The 17,798-nt window shown below is 32.4% G+C and overlaps 1 protein-coding gene across 1 annotated transcript in view; it reads right to left on the bottom strand.

The window, feature by feature from the left end:
* Nucleotides 1-7,697: 7,697 nt before the first annotated feature.
* LOC123720183 overlaps nt 7,698-17,798 on the bottom strand; it is a 69,964-nt gene continuing 59,863 nt past the window's right edge. Inside the window, exons 3-6 of the mRNA XM_045676712.1 lie at nt 16,377-16,591; nt 14,527-14,662; nt 11,880-12,139; nt 7,698-8,746 (exon numbers count right to left, since the gene is read on the bottom strand). Coding sequence (XP_045532668.1) covers nt 8,519-8,746; nt 11,880-12,139; nt 14,527-14,662; nt 16,377-16,591 — 839 coding nt within the window. The 3' untranslated portion in view covers nt 7,698-8,518. The remainder of the gene's footprint in view (nt 8,747-11,879; nt 12,140-14,526; nt 14,663-16,376; nt 16,592-17,798) is intronic.

Raw genomic sequence — 17,798 nt, 5'->3', positions numbered from 1 at the left:
CGTGGCTCTTTGTGCTCTCATCGCAAGATTTGCCTCCATAAATCTTTAACTCCACAAGCTAAGCATTCGAAAAAGTTGTATGAGGTTTGTTGTATGAGCCGGTAAATGTCAAATTCCGAGTAAAACATATTACAGTGAAATTTGTATATTTCATTCAATTGAACATTATTCTGTTATATTTCTAGTGACCATATAATAATCATTCGATTCACAGAACACCTAGTTATATATAAGAGAATAAATGTATTATTTCCTGCAGGGAAACAAAACTTCACAGTTTCAATTCCACGTGTCAGCGGACGGAAATTGAAAAACAACAACGAAGAACTGATGTTTTACAAACAGTCGAGTAACTGAAACAAAAATCGTGGATCTCTCAATCTTATATACCTCTATTGTTTATGTAGCTGTCTATCGATATCTTCTTTAAAGTTTAGTATATTTTCCATTACGCTATTGGTTAACGCATATTGGCAAGTAACTCTGATTTCACAGGTAAAATTTCTAGCGATAAAGTACTTTGGGACAGAGCTGATCTTACTAATTTTAAAATGAAACAATTGTTGATTCTGATAATAAAGCCCCGGGGGTTTAACTATAATAAAAGCTAATAGTTGTACATATTTATATAAATCAGCAATAATGAAGACTATACAGTTCCACCCATTTTGCTTAATGTACCACTCAAACGAGTGACGGAATGTATGTATTTGGGTCATTGGAGTGCAAAGGATTTGTCTGATGGTTATGATCTGGACCGAGAAAGAATAGCGTTATCCGTAGTCTGGCCCGAAGGTTTGCATGTAGCTCACCATAAGTCAAAGTTATTCTGTTCAAGGCGTGTCAGGCTTTTTACTCGTGCAGCCTATGGGCCGGTTTTATCCAGATGGTGTTCAGGTGCTATTGGGCTTGTCAAGGTCCTGCAGTGCGTCAGGTTGGCACTAATGGTATTCTGAATTTACTGATTTCAAAGAACACACATCTCTTAAAACGTTGGTATGCTGACCACTATAGGAGTTTTTTTGTTTTGCTTACTAGCCAATACTAAAATAGCAACTAAATACTCATATTAATTCAGTATGTCCTACCAAGCCAAATCAATTTAATTTTCCTCGGAAATCGAAACCTGTTATATGTCGCGTTCAGTAGACACAAAGCCATAAAGTCACTTGAAAGTTTTGATTTAATCAAGAGTTAAAACTTTTATACACCGTTGCTTATTACTTGTTACTTTTAATTTCAAAATGTTATACTTTATGGCAATGAAAGTTGCATATGTTAGGTTCCAACTTAAAAAGTCTGTTTCAACTTTGAATATAAAAACCTCAAATGTTGGCTTTATATGAGTTTGTAAGGCAACTTAAATGTTTTAATTCATTAATATTTTGTTTTATTTCGTTTCCACAAAAATTATACTCGTTACATAGTTTTATTTACTGAAAAATATTTTTATATTTTGAAACAAAACACACTTAGGGACAATACTGTTATTTTTAGTAAATAAAGCTATTTGAGAACATTTAATATTCTCCTCGGGCTACGTTAATTAAACGGGTCGAAGGGACGGACAAACTCATGCGGTTTGCAAACCCTCTACATTACCTTCAATCAAAGACAACATACGCTAAACAATTACATTAAAATTGTGTATTTCTAGAAGAAAAACGATCGCACTATTTTATTGTGACCGGCCAAAGAAATAAATCCTAATGAAGCGACCTCGCTTGTAAGAAATGAATGATTAAGCGGAAATCTTCGTTTGTTTTTGCTATAGGAGAGTGTGTGTACTGACACCTCAGAGGGGAAATTACGCCGCCTTCGGGACCTCGCACCAGTAAATCATCATTAGAGTACTCGCTTGTGAGACACGCTTTATAAAAGATTCAACTTAATACAAACGAGACGAATAATGGGAAAATTACATTCCGCCGCTCGAAAAAAATCTGAAAAGCCGTAATTCACATAAATATAATACTGGATTTGGTACGGAGGCTTCTTGTTTAGAAACGTTCATTTTTCAAGATAATTAACTGGCGGAATTTGTTTTATTATTGCTAATTCCTTTCAGCTATTTGAAGGTTTATAGAAGTGTATATTCATATTAATAATGTAGTAAAAATAATTATTACTTAGATACTTTGGTAGATACAATCTTAAAATATATAAGCTAAAAATGTGTCCACCATAACTGAAAACTAATTTGCATAGTTAAAAATTATTGAAGAAATTTATTGGTAATTTGTACACATTATTATTACTTACAGAATCCGTAACCCAAATCGAAGTTTTATAATGTAAGTTAAGAACTAATGAAGACAAATCCATAAATATAGGATGTTATATCAACCTTAAGTTTAGTTCAGAATTACCCCAAAATCTTAAACAAGGACATATTACAGCAATTAGCAAGCCGTAAACACCATTTTAACATGATGTAATAAAGGAAGTTACAGAGCTGTTTAAGCTCAATATAATTCTCGGTGACGACAAAAGTTACAAGCATAACAGTAAACATGTCCCCTACGGGTTAATAAGGTCAGGCCATTCATTGGGGAAGGAGGTCGACCCCAGGAGTCAATAAGAGATTAAGGAATTAGATTTTCTAAGACAATAGTTGACAACGAAATGCGAAATTGCTAGGAATTTTCTTACAGGATTTCTTTTTTCCTCGCAAATCAGTTCACTGCGAGCTAAGCGTATATAATGTCACTTTAAATAAATTTAAGGAAGGCATAATTGTGGAATGATGTCGATATTGAAGCATGTCTATATTAATAATCTCCTACTTTAGTATTATAATTTTGTGAGTACACTAAACATACTACATATTACTATTTTAAGCAACGACAATTATACATTGTATATTATATATAGACACTAATAATGTATATAAAGCGAACATTATTTCACAATCGCTTACGCTTTAATCTTATGAATCAACACTACCTAGTCGCATTAAGCAGCTGGTATTGTGTGAATTGGATCCATTTCAACACCTGTGGGTATGACGGACGAATCTAGGACAATAATTAATTATCCCTCAGTAATAAAACACGTAACATTCCCACAGATTGTGCGATACTATCTAAGATTATTGTATGAGGTTGCCATATTCATAAACAAAGCGTCAAGAAAATATCTCTTCCAAAAAGTAGGTTTGCTTTTTTATTTATGAATTTACAACAATAGTTAATGTTGGTTGGTATTTATGTAACTCGAATCCAACATACAACATCAAAATTTAAAATTAGAATTGCTAGCGGTTATAAATAATCATTTGGCACAATGGGGGAAATTATTTTCCTTTACAGCATATTATGCGCGGTCAGAGGGGATTCCAGGGCAAACGAGGAATAAATCGAATTACATTTAAAATTAAAGCTTTGCGGATACGGTGACCTTAACACTCAAAACTTGTTAAATTTAGAAGTTTAGTAATGTAATGTATTTCTGAATACAGCGTCTGTTTCTTAATATCATCAATCCAAGCAAAGTAGAAGTGAAGAAGCGTTCTGTGCAAATTTTGGGTTTAAGTATTCGAATCGTCAACGATCAGTCACTTTCATACGGAAAGCTTGAGCACGGCTTGATCGCTTGGCGTTGCGTAGAGATGTGGGGTCTCTCTGCATCTTCTACCGTATTAACCATGGAGAGTGTTCAGAGGAGTTTTATGGTCTAATACCTCCAGCTGAGTTTCATTATTGGACGTCAAGTCCGAATACAGAATACGATCCGTATCATCTCGATGTCCGTCGTTTCACTACTGAGTGTTTTACGACAGTTTTTGCCACGCATTATGTGGAACCAGCTGCCCACTGAAGTATTTTCTAACCAATTGAACTTAGGGTCTTATAAGAAAAGATCGTACCAATTTTTTAAAGGCGAGCAACGCACTTCTTCTGGGAATGTGAGTGTGCATGGGCGGCGGTTTTACTTAACATCAGGTGAGTCGTCTGCTCTTTTGCCTCCTATTACAAAAAAAGTCATGTTGGTTTTCGAACGACGTCACGAAAGGAACTGAAATGCATGATGTCTGGCTTGATAATTGTTACGTTGTTCTATTGGAGCTGCGATATAAGGTTGATTACTTATAATAATTATTTTATATATGATACAGAATATTTTAGTCAATGAAGACGAGTAAAGTGTAAATGCTTCAGAAAGGTCCGTTGTGTGAATTTAAAAGCAAAAGCTTTGGGTCTCGACAGTTGAGCAAATAACACAAACGTCCCAAACAGCGAACCATATGTGGTTCTGCACATACTATTGTATGGAACGTTTTAGACTTTGACGTGTGTTGAAGCATTTACAAATATTTTTAGGAATACATTGCAACGTAACTCTTTCAGAAATTTTACAGTCAAATATTTAGGTTTTTATTGTACGTTCTAAGTACTGAATTATATGGATATCTAAGCTAATTAATATTGGGGTGAGTAGATTCATGTCTCTGTATAATTATTATTGTTAATTATTTCAACTTTAAATGTAACCTGTAGTTGTGATAACGATGTATATAATTATTTATCAATTAGTTAATCATAAAATTATTTATCCATATATTGAGCGCTCGTAATAGAAATTGGGAACATAATTTATGGTTGATATGACGCAGTGGCCTCTGGTTTTATTTTTTTTAAAAACAATGTGTTGATCTGCTTTGACACAAATTTTTGAAGAAAACACATGTCTTTTTCGTCCATTATATTTTAACTATGATTCAAACATACTATCTCTATAGCCACAGACAGCTATTAGTCTTAAGGCTCTTTCTAGTAACATTATAATTATTGTAAAGTGAGTTTTTTCTTTACTACTAACGATACCTATACCATAATATTTATTCATATGACAATATATGAAAATCATTTTTTTAGGTTTCTAGATTAACCGTAATACATTTAACTTTACCATCTACACCGTTTTATCGACATATAAATTGATATCTACCAAACCCTAATCAACAAATCAAACATTGATTTCCGTGATTCAAACAGGAATATTTATGGCACCCGAGGAAGTTTCACATGTAAAATATACTATTTGCTGATAAAGAGCCCTCGATATCTCCCCCTGGGGTATTGGACAATGGCGTGAGCCATTTCCACATTTCCCATTTAAATTTGTTCCCTTATCAAGGGGATGTTAAAGACATGCAAGGGGACATTGATGAGTCATCCTGTTACAATTGCAGACCAACGACTGCTGGCTTTCTTAGAAACCGTGATTAACCTTTTGTTGCCGCCCTCGTGTATTACGTATAGTATATTCACATAAAAATTGCGCTAATGATAAAGTACAAGTTAAGAAATTATTGCTTATTTACCCATATAAATGACTGACTAAAAAGGGATGTTCGTTGGCCATTATTGTTGTTCTATTACATTTATTCAATGTGCAGAATTAATATTTGCTGGTACAGTGAAGGAAACATCGTATGGAATATTCATCGTAAAGAAAAATGTGACTACAAATGTACGATGTGTCAGGTTCGTAATGAACGCCTATTTGTCGATAACTTAAACTATTCAAAAAAACAGGTGTATAAATATGAGGAGCTACAACTCTCTATTATTAAATTGTCATATGCTTCTGGATAATTGTGATTTGTTTACCTATTCATAATGTTTTAGCTAGTTACTTTTTACAGTATAAAGACAAGTTAAATAAAAGCATTCTCTGATATTAATTATTTATTTAAGTCTTGATTCAATTCCTGGGTAAACAACATTTAGGTAAATGCATAAGAAAAATAGTGAACCAAAAGAATTCGGAAATGCGTTATCGTTTTAGGACTATACCTATTATAGGGTGAATCTTATTTTCACGGTCTATCAAACGAACTTTGAGCTCCGTTAACCTTTGTTGGCGTTTGTATTATGTACGATTTATATAAGGTTATTAGAGAGCGTCGGTAAAAGCAATTATAAATGCCTCCAACCAATCCAACCTTTGTATACTTAAACTAAAAATTCGATACTCGTATTACCTCGATGTCCGTCTTTCTACACCTGAGCGTTTATTAAGGCAGTTTTTGCCGCTCACCGCTACTATGTGGAACCAGCTGCCCAATAAAGTATTTCTGAAACAATTTGTCTTAAGGTCCGGCAAGAAAAAAGAGCGTACCAGTTCCTATATAGGCTGGCAACGCACTCGCGAGCCCTCTGGCATTAAAAGTATCCTTGGGCGGCTGTATTACTTAATATCAGGTGAGCCTACTATAAAAAAATATAGAGATTCTAGTTTAACTTGAAAAGCTTTCCGGGAGTTAAAAGTCGTAATTTTATGGAATTTGACGAGCACTTAACGAATTTAAATGAAAAATTAACTCTAGAAACAAATAATTAATTATTAATGAAAATATTGCTAAAAACTTCTTTTAGGCGCATTTTTTAGGCATATTAAAAATACGACGTTGCAATGATCACATAATCTATAAAATTAACAATTTTCCAATCTCCCGGAATACTTTTCACGTAAACTCTAATTTTCGAACCAAATATCTGTACTAAAAGGGTTTAAAGGATTAAAATAATAACAATAAATTCAGTATATTCATATTTACTTCGAGCTACTTAACTCATTATTTACATATTTATACTTAAACTACGAAATTTACAACAATAAGCAACAGTTTAATTGAACAATAATAGACCTCGTACATAGATAATTTTCATTTTCATATCAAGATGATAATTTAATATTATTAAAATTTCGTTCACAAAAGCGAAAAAATAATAAGTACGTATGTTAATTACCAATATAATCTCATATTAAAATTTCCTTTCGTCTTTTAAGTCGTTATAATATCATAAATAATCGCTATTCTATTGAACGCGTTTAAAAGATTTTAGAAACTTTACATTATTTACAAATATAAAATAACAGTATTGAAGTGATAAATTAAATTAAATTAAAATCAACATGAAATTTCACAGATGTGAAAATTTATAGCGTTTGGATAGCATAATATTAAATTTATTCAAGATTTTTGTCTTTTGGAGTCTGCAATGATCAAAGTTTAATATAAAAATCACTATGTCAATGACGATACACTCTTGTCTTATTCATAAATACTTCATTAATCAAACTTATATTGTATGTCGTTATTAACAACCCATAGTGAGTAATGCAGATGGAATTTGTACTAAATCTTAATGTAATGCTGTGACGAAAAATTGTTCCACACTATAGCTAAATTATTATATTTTCGTTTTAAATAATAAACAGCTTAACGCAACGTAAATGTGTAAATGTGTAAATAGTAATGTTATATTATGATTGTTGCATCGATATTCTTTAATTAAGTCGTGTTGACTTAATAAAAGAATATCAACCAAATAGATAATACGCCACGGTCGTTGTGTTGCATAGGTTCTTTTCCCCCTGTCTTCGGCAAGCCTTAGCGGCATACAAAGGATCTTAAATTGGTCGCTGGACTAATCAAGTTAAGGTTGGTATCGCTAAATTTGGACAAAATATGAATGTAACCGAATATTGCAGACTCGAAACACAAAATTTCCGCTTAGCTCGCGAATATTTCACCATATATAAAAAAAACACCTTAGGCCCAACCTTATTAGGTCTGGGCCTCAGATTGTTGTATCTGTTTCATGATCATTTGTCAACCTTACAGGTAAGTACAATGTTTTCCTTCACCGTTCGAGTGAATGATAAATGCGCACTTGGAAAGAAAGTCTATTGGTACACAGCCGAGATCTAAACTACGACCTTAGGGATGAGAATCGCATGCTGAAGCCACTAGGCCAACACTGCTCTCAACTGTGTATATACCTATCCGAAATTGAAGTTTCGCGAATACTAGGACATTCATAATCAACGTTTATTCTATTGTCCCTGTATATTAAGAAATCTTTTATTCTTATTTAATTATCCGTAAGCTTTGATAAAGTGACTAGTTATAAAACGTTTATTTCACTAATATACTGTTTTCTTTGTTTTCAACTGCACTAACGATTCTAAGAAAAGCAGCTTATATGGAAAAGCGAATAATCTGAAAATAAATACGCAATTTTCTTGAATAAAGTAGATTTTTCTTTTTGGCATTACAGTACAATGTTATATATGATATTTAAAGAACATTATTTTTTGAGAATTGGTAAAACAGTACTTGAAGAATTATTAAACAATTTATTGAGAAAAGAAAATAAATTCAATTTTCCTCATGATATGTTATTAAGCTCTCGTGGTTATTAACCACTGAAACTGAAATGAACTTTTCTTCCATTTATATAACCAGAAAACAAATTTGTACAATTAGAGAAGATTGATCAAAATGTATATTTAAACGAGTGGCTACGGGCCGAATATATTTCCAGCGTAATTTACGTACAAACATAATATATACCTGACCTTTGAATGAAAATAATACCAATTAATACCAGCAATTACCGAATAATAAAACATTCCGATTGTCAGAAGGAAAATTAGAGAATTTTTACTGGATTAATGATTCCAAAAGGCTTTTCTCGTTTGTATATTTAACTGCATGCAAACATTAAAATAATTGAAAAGGAATAAACATTTCTATTTTATTGGTAATAATGAGGAAAAACAGTAATAATTTGGTTATAAGCGCAGATGGGTTGGCACAGCCAGCAGCTTGGACGCGATCAGCTCGAGAATTTTCAGCGAGTTCTCGAGACCTTGCATAGCCCTTCATCCTCTCCCCTTGAACACTTTCTTCGTTGCTCCTCCAGTACACTGTAGCTATAGTCGCTAGACACTGTAACAAAGATATATTTAACATTTTAGGTGCATTATGTAGGATGGTACCGGTAAAAGATTTTGAAAAATTGCTTAGATTTTGACTTTTGTCTTTTACGCGTCTGTGTCCGTTAAATTTTTACTTAGTATAGTAATAGTAGAAGTACGGATATAATTAGCATAGTGTTTCTATTTAACTCTAAGGAAAGTATGTGTAAAAGTAGGTCTTATATTGTAAATTTATACATACTTGACATTATGTAATAAATAGATCTCATATTGAATAGTAGTGGAAAATGTCTGGAGTTGATGTCTTAAGTTTCTATGAAGTACTAACGCTAACTTCAAGGGAGTATGTGGTTAAACTTAACTACAATTTAATATATACCACATTAAACCACATGCATACACATATATATATTCAAAAAGCAAAAAATAAATAAAAATAATATTTTTTTTAAAAACAAATCTTCTAACGAAGTTTCTAAATTAAATTTAATTAATTGATAGTATTATTAATTATGTTAACGCAATATGATCTAATATTTATGTGCCCGATTGGGAAGCGGTAGCGCGCTAAAGAAAAGTTTTTGTCAAGTTTAAAAAACCTTTTCAGAGATAGCGAATTCTCTATCGTTAATCGTTACCGATTTTAAATAATTTAGCCGTCATTTTTTAGTCGATACCAACTCCGGGGAAATAAATACAGATAACACAACTTTCTCTACAGTTGTGATACTTTTGACATTCAACACCTTTTGTCTTCAGTCACCGTGACCACGCAAGCTGTAAAGCACGCGAAATGTCGGAAAATTTAAAATTATGTATATAATTATAAGTTTATAATAATACAAATAGCTTTAATCCGGTTAAAAAATTGTTTTCTTTCAATGTGTAAAAGCTATGTTAACCAAAAACAATACTATAATTTAGGCCTATATAAATTATTTCATTCTCTCATCAACAACTATTTTCGTAGAGAGCGTGACCGTATAGATTAGTCTATTATAATAATACAATTTTCATGAAATGATCAACACAATAAAGAGCCCCAATCAAATTATATCGATCATGACACTTTAGATACATAATATAAATTTATGTGTGTAAATTGTATCGGAAATATTATTTTTCGTTATTTTTAACACAACAAAGCCTGACAGGTGCTTCTTACGCAATAATACAATACATTAACAAAACCCATTATACTGAGAAATCTCAGAAATATAAAAAAGTTTTGTTACGGAATGCACAAAGAGTGAACATTTTCAATTAAACACAATATCCCATAGCGAAATCATTTTAAATCGTCCAATGCGTACAAAAAAACTCAGATAAATAAAAGATAACAAATTCCAATATTGGAAAATGGATGAAAATAATTTTTGAGATAAAATATTATTTTAAGCTGATTAAAAGTATGATCTAAAGCGAAAAGTGAGTTACTCTATGAATATTACGTTAAATAATACAAGGATTATATGTTTAATAGTATAAACTGCTACATCATACCTTATTTATCATTTGGTGTCTTATCTTATTTACTAGTGATCTGCTCTCTAGATATGAATATTTAAAAAAAAAGATTATGCTAAACGAAACGAAGACTAAATTTACTAAGTTTGCAACAACAAATTTAAAACGTAGTAATGCTCAAATAAAAATTAAAGTTCGGGAAATAGGCTTTGATAAGCCCAAGATAATGAAGCAATCACTTTATATTGTAAATTCCAGTGGGTCCCACATATAGAAAATCTGTCGAGTGGGCTAAGCTCTGCACTATTTGCAAATACTGAATAAAAATACGTGATCTTAGTGACGAAAATACAGCAAACTATGAAAATAAATCAAATAGACGAAATATTCGAATTTTCATAGTAATATGACTTATGGTTATCTTTTATTGGGTAATTTAATCGGTTGGTTATCTCCACGACAGTCAGACCGAAATTAATTTCAAGAATGAGCATAACTTAACTTTAGCCAATCAATATTATAATCATACGACTCTCTCATGCGGAGGATCATACGGATCTCTTGGCTACTTTTCCAGCCTCGGGGGCGATCGTCAACATCCGCGTCTATTCAATTAATTAATTTAAGGTTTAAGGAGACAAATCGTGATCCATGTGATATAATTTTTTTTTAATATTTATCTGACCAACTTCACAATTTAAGCTCACTTAAACGTCGATGGCGATGCGTCGCGCGTCATACTTTTGAACAGGTAATACTTTTGGTCGGACTTGTATCGGTGTATTGGTTATGTGTTAATTATTTGTGTTTCCGTATTCCTTCAGTAAGGCAAGTCTCACCGCGTCTTGCTGCTAGAGGTGAAACGTTCAGTTTCCTTATTTATTTTTAATTACAATAATTAACTGATTTAACGCGTGATGAAGAGCATGATGTAATGGTTGCTCTTGTTAACAAACATTTTGTAAAAGAGCAAGTGATTTACATGAGTGACGGAGAGTTTATTGCGACTTACACACGCCCTTGATTTGAGAACTGGCAGTAAATATAATTTTAGAACCATTTTTTTTTTGAAGTTCATAAGTGTATCTATACGAAGAGCTATGTTCTGTACATTAGTAGATAGATATCACATGTACATTAATAAATTGTAGTGAGTGATGCCTGGAAGAGAACGCTCGAAAGCGATGAGCCCGCCAGTTGCTTTTCATTTTCATTTAATTTTTTCAATTTTATAAGTATTCGTTACTGCAAATAAATAAATAATACGTAGGTATTTTGGCAAAAATATTTGTGGCTGATTTTAAAAAAGAAATATTTTGTAATGTTTTGTTTATCAGCCTACACATTATAGGTTCACATGTAAACAGATTGAAACCAACGAACGAACATTGATTTACGTTTGATCAAAAACGAGTTGAAATAATCATTATTCTACAAATAGATTAAACAATTCAAACGATAATATATAGACACAATCTTGGGTGATATCAATAAAACTATACGTTAATAAATCACGTAGCTCTCATAATTAGTAGGTATATTTCGATTAAAAAGAATAAAATTAAATCCAAGAAAAACAAGAAGTTTAAATATGTTGGTGTCATTAAATTATTCGAATAAGAATTATAATAAGGGAAATTACGATAATTTCGACGTTTAAATATGAAAAGACTAACTTTGAGTTTGAGGTCTCCTTTCCTAAAGTGCTTTGGTTTAACTTTGAAGTCGAGTGCCAAACTCGTGGTCTCCAGGCCGTCCTCGTGACTGTGATGTTCTGGTGCAAGCACGGCGCCTGAGGGTGCTGGTTCTCCATTGATGTACCAAGAAAGCCGTGTTGCTGGCCGGGACCGTCCAGAAGTGCAATTTACTTGGACACGGTCACCAACGTGGTACCGCAGTTTGGACCCAGTAATCACCGGACCGAATTCTGGGAGGGCTGAAAAGAAAATTAATTATTGACACAGCTTTGCGGGAATACTATAACTATTTATGCTATTCTAAATGCACAGAGATAGAGGCTCTTTCAATATGATAGCGTACCAATTCTTAAAAGGTCGGCAACACACTTGTGAGCCTTCTGGCAGTATCACTTAATATCAGATAAGCCCGTTTGCACCCTATTATACACGAAGAAATAAAGTAGACGTAATTTGTATAAGTAATATAATTGCATATGTCCGTCTATATTTGTATTAGAGTTTAAGAAAAATGAGAAAATAATTTGATACATTTTTCTCGACACGTAACGTGTCCAGGTTTTGTTCTTAAAGGTGTAATGGTGCAGTGGCAGAAAAAAATCCAAAAACATCTGCTCGATACTGACCAACTTATTTAATGCATTATATCCATTCCATTATATTCCAGAGAATTATGTACGTTCTAGTTCAACTTTAACTTTTCTAACGAAATATCTATATAATATACGCATATATTTTATCAGAATGGTATCTCTATTTGCAATTCATCTAATTATATTATTTTATAATCAATTAAATTGTTTCTTGATTCACGTTTATGAATATAATTAGCCCAATATTTCATCTATATTTTCGAAACTTGCAAGGTAGAATGTACGTAAAATTTATTCCACGAGATACATGGCTGTTGTACCTCGCATTCGGCAAAACAATGCCGTAGGCGATTGTTAGACGCTTAGATTTTATTTATTTATTTAAAAAACTGTGACATACAAGAATAAGTTATATTTTTGGTAGTCGTTTGATTAATATCCTAGGATAACCCTAGGGGTTCGACTGAAAACGGGTCTTTTCGAAAACAATTCTATAGATAAAAAATCATTTTTACATAAAGATTTTGCTTGATTGTTTTCTTTGAAATATGATTACTAAGTCAATATAAAAGATACACAGTGTAAGACAGTGTAAATACACTCAACAGAATTTGAGAATAATAAATGTGACTGAAAACTGTATATGTGTAATTAACAATTACTTTTTGAGGTCGACTGCCTGAACAATTATTAATTTAATATGTATGTATAAAACGAATGACTAGCATATATAGCTAAAATATTTGATAATCGGCCGAATTTAATAAAGGAACCAAATAGTAGCCTTCATTCAAATCTATTTTTGTCTAATTTATAATTTACAATTTCATTAATATCGCAATTACATTATTCATTCCCTTTAGAGGTATAATAGCGAAATGAACTTTAGCCGCAGGGTCCATAACAAAAATCCATCAGTGACCAATCAGCGAATTAATCACATTTGTCAGAAAATTTGTTACTTTATTCTTATATTTATTTATTACAGATTATATAGAGATTCTAGTAGTGAAGCCCTATTCCTGTCTGATAACATATGAAGGTAAAGACGCCTATCTTTACCATTCTCTTTATAGAGCTTTAGAACAGAAAAATATGTTTTCACCTATCAACAAACAGGTAAAAAGCAAGGTAGAATCATTGTCTCGATGGGAAGAAGAGATCAACAGAATAGCTGGCCCATACTGAAGCCAAATAGTAGAAGAACGAGACAAATACTGGTCGAACAGGAGTACTATAAGAATTAATATTTTTTATTTGTATTTTTTTGTGTGTGAGACTGAGTTACCGCTCACGATGTATAAAACCTTTTATGCTTAATATAATCAGAAAATGAGGCCCAAGCAATACCAATGTAAGTGTTTCGCTTAGAGGAAACGTTACATCGTGAATATCTGAACACCATGTATCAACATAAAAATACAATTATCTGCTGTATGTCTTTATAACACCATATGTCTATTTTATTTTAGTATAGTAGTTTTTTTTTAATATTCTAGGTACATAGTCTTCACATATAACCATCAAATCAACGAATACTATTGTAAAATCTATTTTAAAAGGGTAACTATGCAGTTTCTTGCCCATAATTCTCCATATAAAACTACCTTTTGGAAGGAGTCTTTATTTAATATTTTTATTTTACTTGTAATTTTGACTTTCAAAAGTGCCTTTTAAATAGGCCTAATTGAAATAAATGATTTGACTTTTATACATATTTACATATATCTGATGTATGTGTGCTGTCGACAGAGCGTAAAAAATATTCGGTTGAATGCACCAGCTCTGGGGTCTTGTCTACTAGGCGCCAACTTAAACCTATAATTAGCACTTGTGCACTTGATATTTATATTATAAGATTTTAGAGAGAGATTTAAGAGAGGAATTAACAATAAAAAAATCCTAAGGATACATTTATGAATAACACATTAAAGTGCAATATAAAACTCTGTAGCAAACAGTTTCTTTTCTTTCTATATATATATTTTTTTTTAATGCCTTGTATAAAATGAAGTAATATTTTAGCAACTTACCAACTATGATCATATCTGAGTGGTCGGAGACTGTGGGGAACAAGGGTCTTTCGCCAGACACCTCACAGCGGTAACGACCGCCCGTCTCCAATGCAGCAGGCGCCAACGTCACATTGGCACCATTTGGGCTTGAATCCTGACACAATGAAGACTTGATTAATAATCTTACGTATCACTAACGTGATATTGTGTAACAAGTCTTGGGGCATCCTACAAAACTATTAATCAAAGTTTTATACATAATTTTTTATATAACCAACCACGAAGATGGGGCTCTAATATTTATTGTTTAAGTGGCTTTGAATATGAGAGAATAAAAAAACACAACAGTTATGGAATTCACTGTAACTATACACAGCGTTTTCTAAGGAGTAAATAAATGGTAATATATAGGTATACGAGGTATAGTGGTTGCAGGTAGTGGCACATACTTGAAACTGTGACAAATTGACAAGCTTGTTTTGGTTATGATTGGCATGCGAATGAGTACAGAGATGTCAGGTTTCATACACATTTGTGGTCGGATCAATCAATGGAATTTAAATATTCAATAGCTCAATACTGTAATAATATCGCAATTGTTAGAAAAGAGCCTTTGATGTTATTATGTTGCAGAACATCGCTGTATATACAATTAGTATGATTGAATAATCACGCGCTTTAAAATGTGCCTTAGTCTCTGCTGTCTAGACCGTTTCGCCAACAATGAACACCGTAGCGTGTCAGGTACACTATTTGCTATCTTACAAAGAGGATAAGATATTACTGAACATATACTAGTCAAATGCGTTATAATATAACAATTTGTATATAATGTATTGTCTACAAAGTTTTGAGTAATTTTCAACTTTCTTCTACAATAATGTAATGCTAAAAATCTAATGCCTTTAGAAATCACTTTGAGAGATAAGATAGGTTATTAATTTCCATGCCACGGTAACAGATGGTCTTTACTGGTGAGAAGCGAAATGAAGTTTCATTACAGTAATAACACGCAATAACTACAATTATTTTAGTGTTTTTGAACACTTATATTATTTTATTGTAATAATTGTGTTTCTACATTACAATTCCTTCAGTTTCATTAAATTGCTGTAAGTATTGAATATTGCAAAGTTTCTACCGTTGCAGTCAAATACAGTCTGTGAAGTGAGAATTTTAATAGCATTTTCACCTAAGTTGCGGGACTTTTGCAAATAGTGAAGTTTGAACATGACGGTAGAAACTAATTGCGGGGAAAGTGAAATAGGTTTTCATACGCAAGTGTTTACGCGCCCGCCTCTCCACCTGCTAATATCCGGCCCGAGTTTACTGTAAGCATACTGTTGATAAGGGTTTGCCAGCTCATTCATTGCGGACTCTGATTAGCGATGTAGAGGTATTATACGCGGACATAATTTTGATCTATCGTCTTTAAATGAGAGAAGGTGTCGCCGACTATCGAATACGGAAAAGGGATAGAAAAAAACTTACATAACATTACCTACAGAGGTAAGGTAAATACTATCGGTTGTATTCATGCACTTGCCTTATCTATAGGATCAGTATTAGTGCATGGCTTTAAATAATGCACTGATAAATCTTTTATCAATACATTACAAACATTGAGTTTAAACAAAAAATAAGTACTTTTAATGAAAAAATAAAAATTAAGTGAAATAAATTATGTTTGTTTTTCAAAAATTTCAAGTTCGATTAGGTTTTTTTATTTACAATATTGTATGATCAATAGCTATACGAACTGTATAACTATACGAAGATTATGAACAAAGTCCTTTTTCGAAAATAATTCGATTGCTTCAGAAATTGAAACTGTCGGTAGTAGCCGTGCTAATATTAAATATACCAACCTCAACATCCACGCCCGGTAAAAAGAATTTTCTCCTCGTCTCACTATCTCGTGGGACGTGTCTAAAGAACTCCTTGCCATCTTTGTACCACTTAACGGAATAAAGCACATCAGAAGGGCCAAGCTGCCACCTGCACGAGAGGGTTGGCCTCGTGCCCAACGGTACGTGTGTGGGGACACGAAGTTCCAGCAGTTCCAGACTTCGGACTGAATACTCTGGAAAAAAAGAACTTTCTTGAACACGTCAAAGATTTGTTTTGAGAAATCCTCAAGGTTGCGAATAAAAATATTACGAATTTTAACTTTAAAACACTATTTACATAATATAAAAACAACTCAGCTCCTAAATGATATATTATAAAATAAAAACTTAATTCACTATAAAATAAATCTAATTTTTAGCGTTGCGTAGCAAAAATATATGCTTCATACGTCTATCATATATTTCACTTGTACATTCATATTTTTATTTGCCTGTAGGTAGTTATGAAGGCAAAAATCCATTAAACGGCACGTCAAATAATTTCCCATGTGACGGCATTCGTGGGCCGTAAAAGAGGCACTATTCTGCCGCCGAGATAGGGTTGCCACCCTGCATAATATTATTATTGTCGGTCTGCTCTTGTCAAAAGGGATTCGTTCCGTGGACACTGGCTCGTAAATTGGGTTTTGCACTCAAGTTACGATTGCTAAGCTTGTAGACGATAAGCTCAGTACTTTATCGTAGTAAAATATTGTATAAATATTTATTCGAAGTATGGAGTCATCATGTCAATATAATTATAATAACTGAGTTGCTATTATAATTTAATATTAATAGCAATTAGCTATAATTTCTTAGATTTCTTAGAAAGCAGACTCTGGAAAACGAATGATGAACACAAAATAATAATTAATTAAAGTCTATTAGCATTTATGAATATTCAATTATTGCAAGTTAACTATCAATCTACTTTTAAAAAGTTTTTTTTTATTTGACAACCCTAACATGGCGGGTAATTTTACTTTACAAGCCGCGGGGAGCGCAAATGTAAGTAAATTGGTGAATAAAGTCTTCACCGCGAAAATATTATGAAGTATATCAATACTACAATATTGTGCTAAATAAAGCACTCAAGAGGTATAATTTAATTTTCCCAAGTTTCATCAGTTTACGATCCTATACAGCTAACATGCTTAGCATGCAAAAAGTATTTCAGAAATGACCACACGTCAAGTCACGGAAGAATCACGTAAGAATCTGGGTGATAAACATCTATTTGGTTATTTGTTATTGGTTAACTTAATTAAGAAAATTAACGAAAGTTTAGGAATTTGAATACTTTTAAACTGAACATATAATTTGCTTAAAAGCTCGTATCCATTTATCAAGACAAATTACGAAAGATGCAAAGATTACCTACTATAAAAACAAAATGTAATC

The sequence above is a fragment of the Pieris brassicae genome, chromosome 2, assembly GCF_905147105.1.
Source record: "Pieris brassicae chromosome 2, ilPieBrab1.1, whole genome shotgun sequence".
Classification (NCBI taxonomy): Eukaryota; Metazoa; Arthropoda; class Insecta; order Lepidoptera; family Pieridae; genus Pieris; species Pieris brassicae.
Note: the sequence above shows the minus strand (reverse complement) of the source record. Positions and strands in the feature narration are given on the sequence as shown.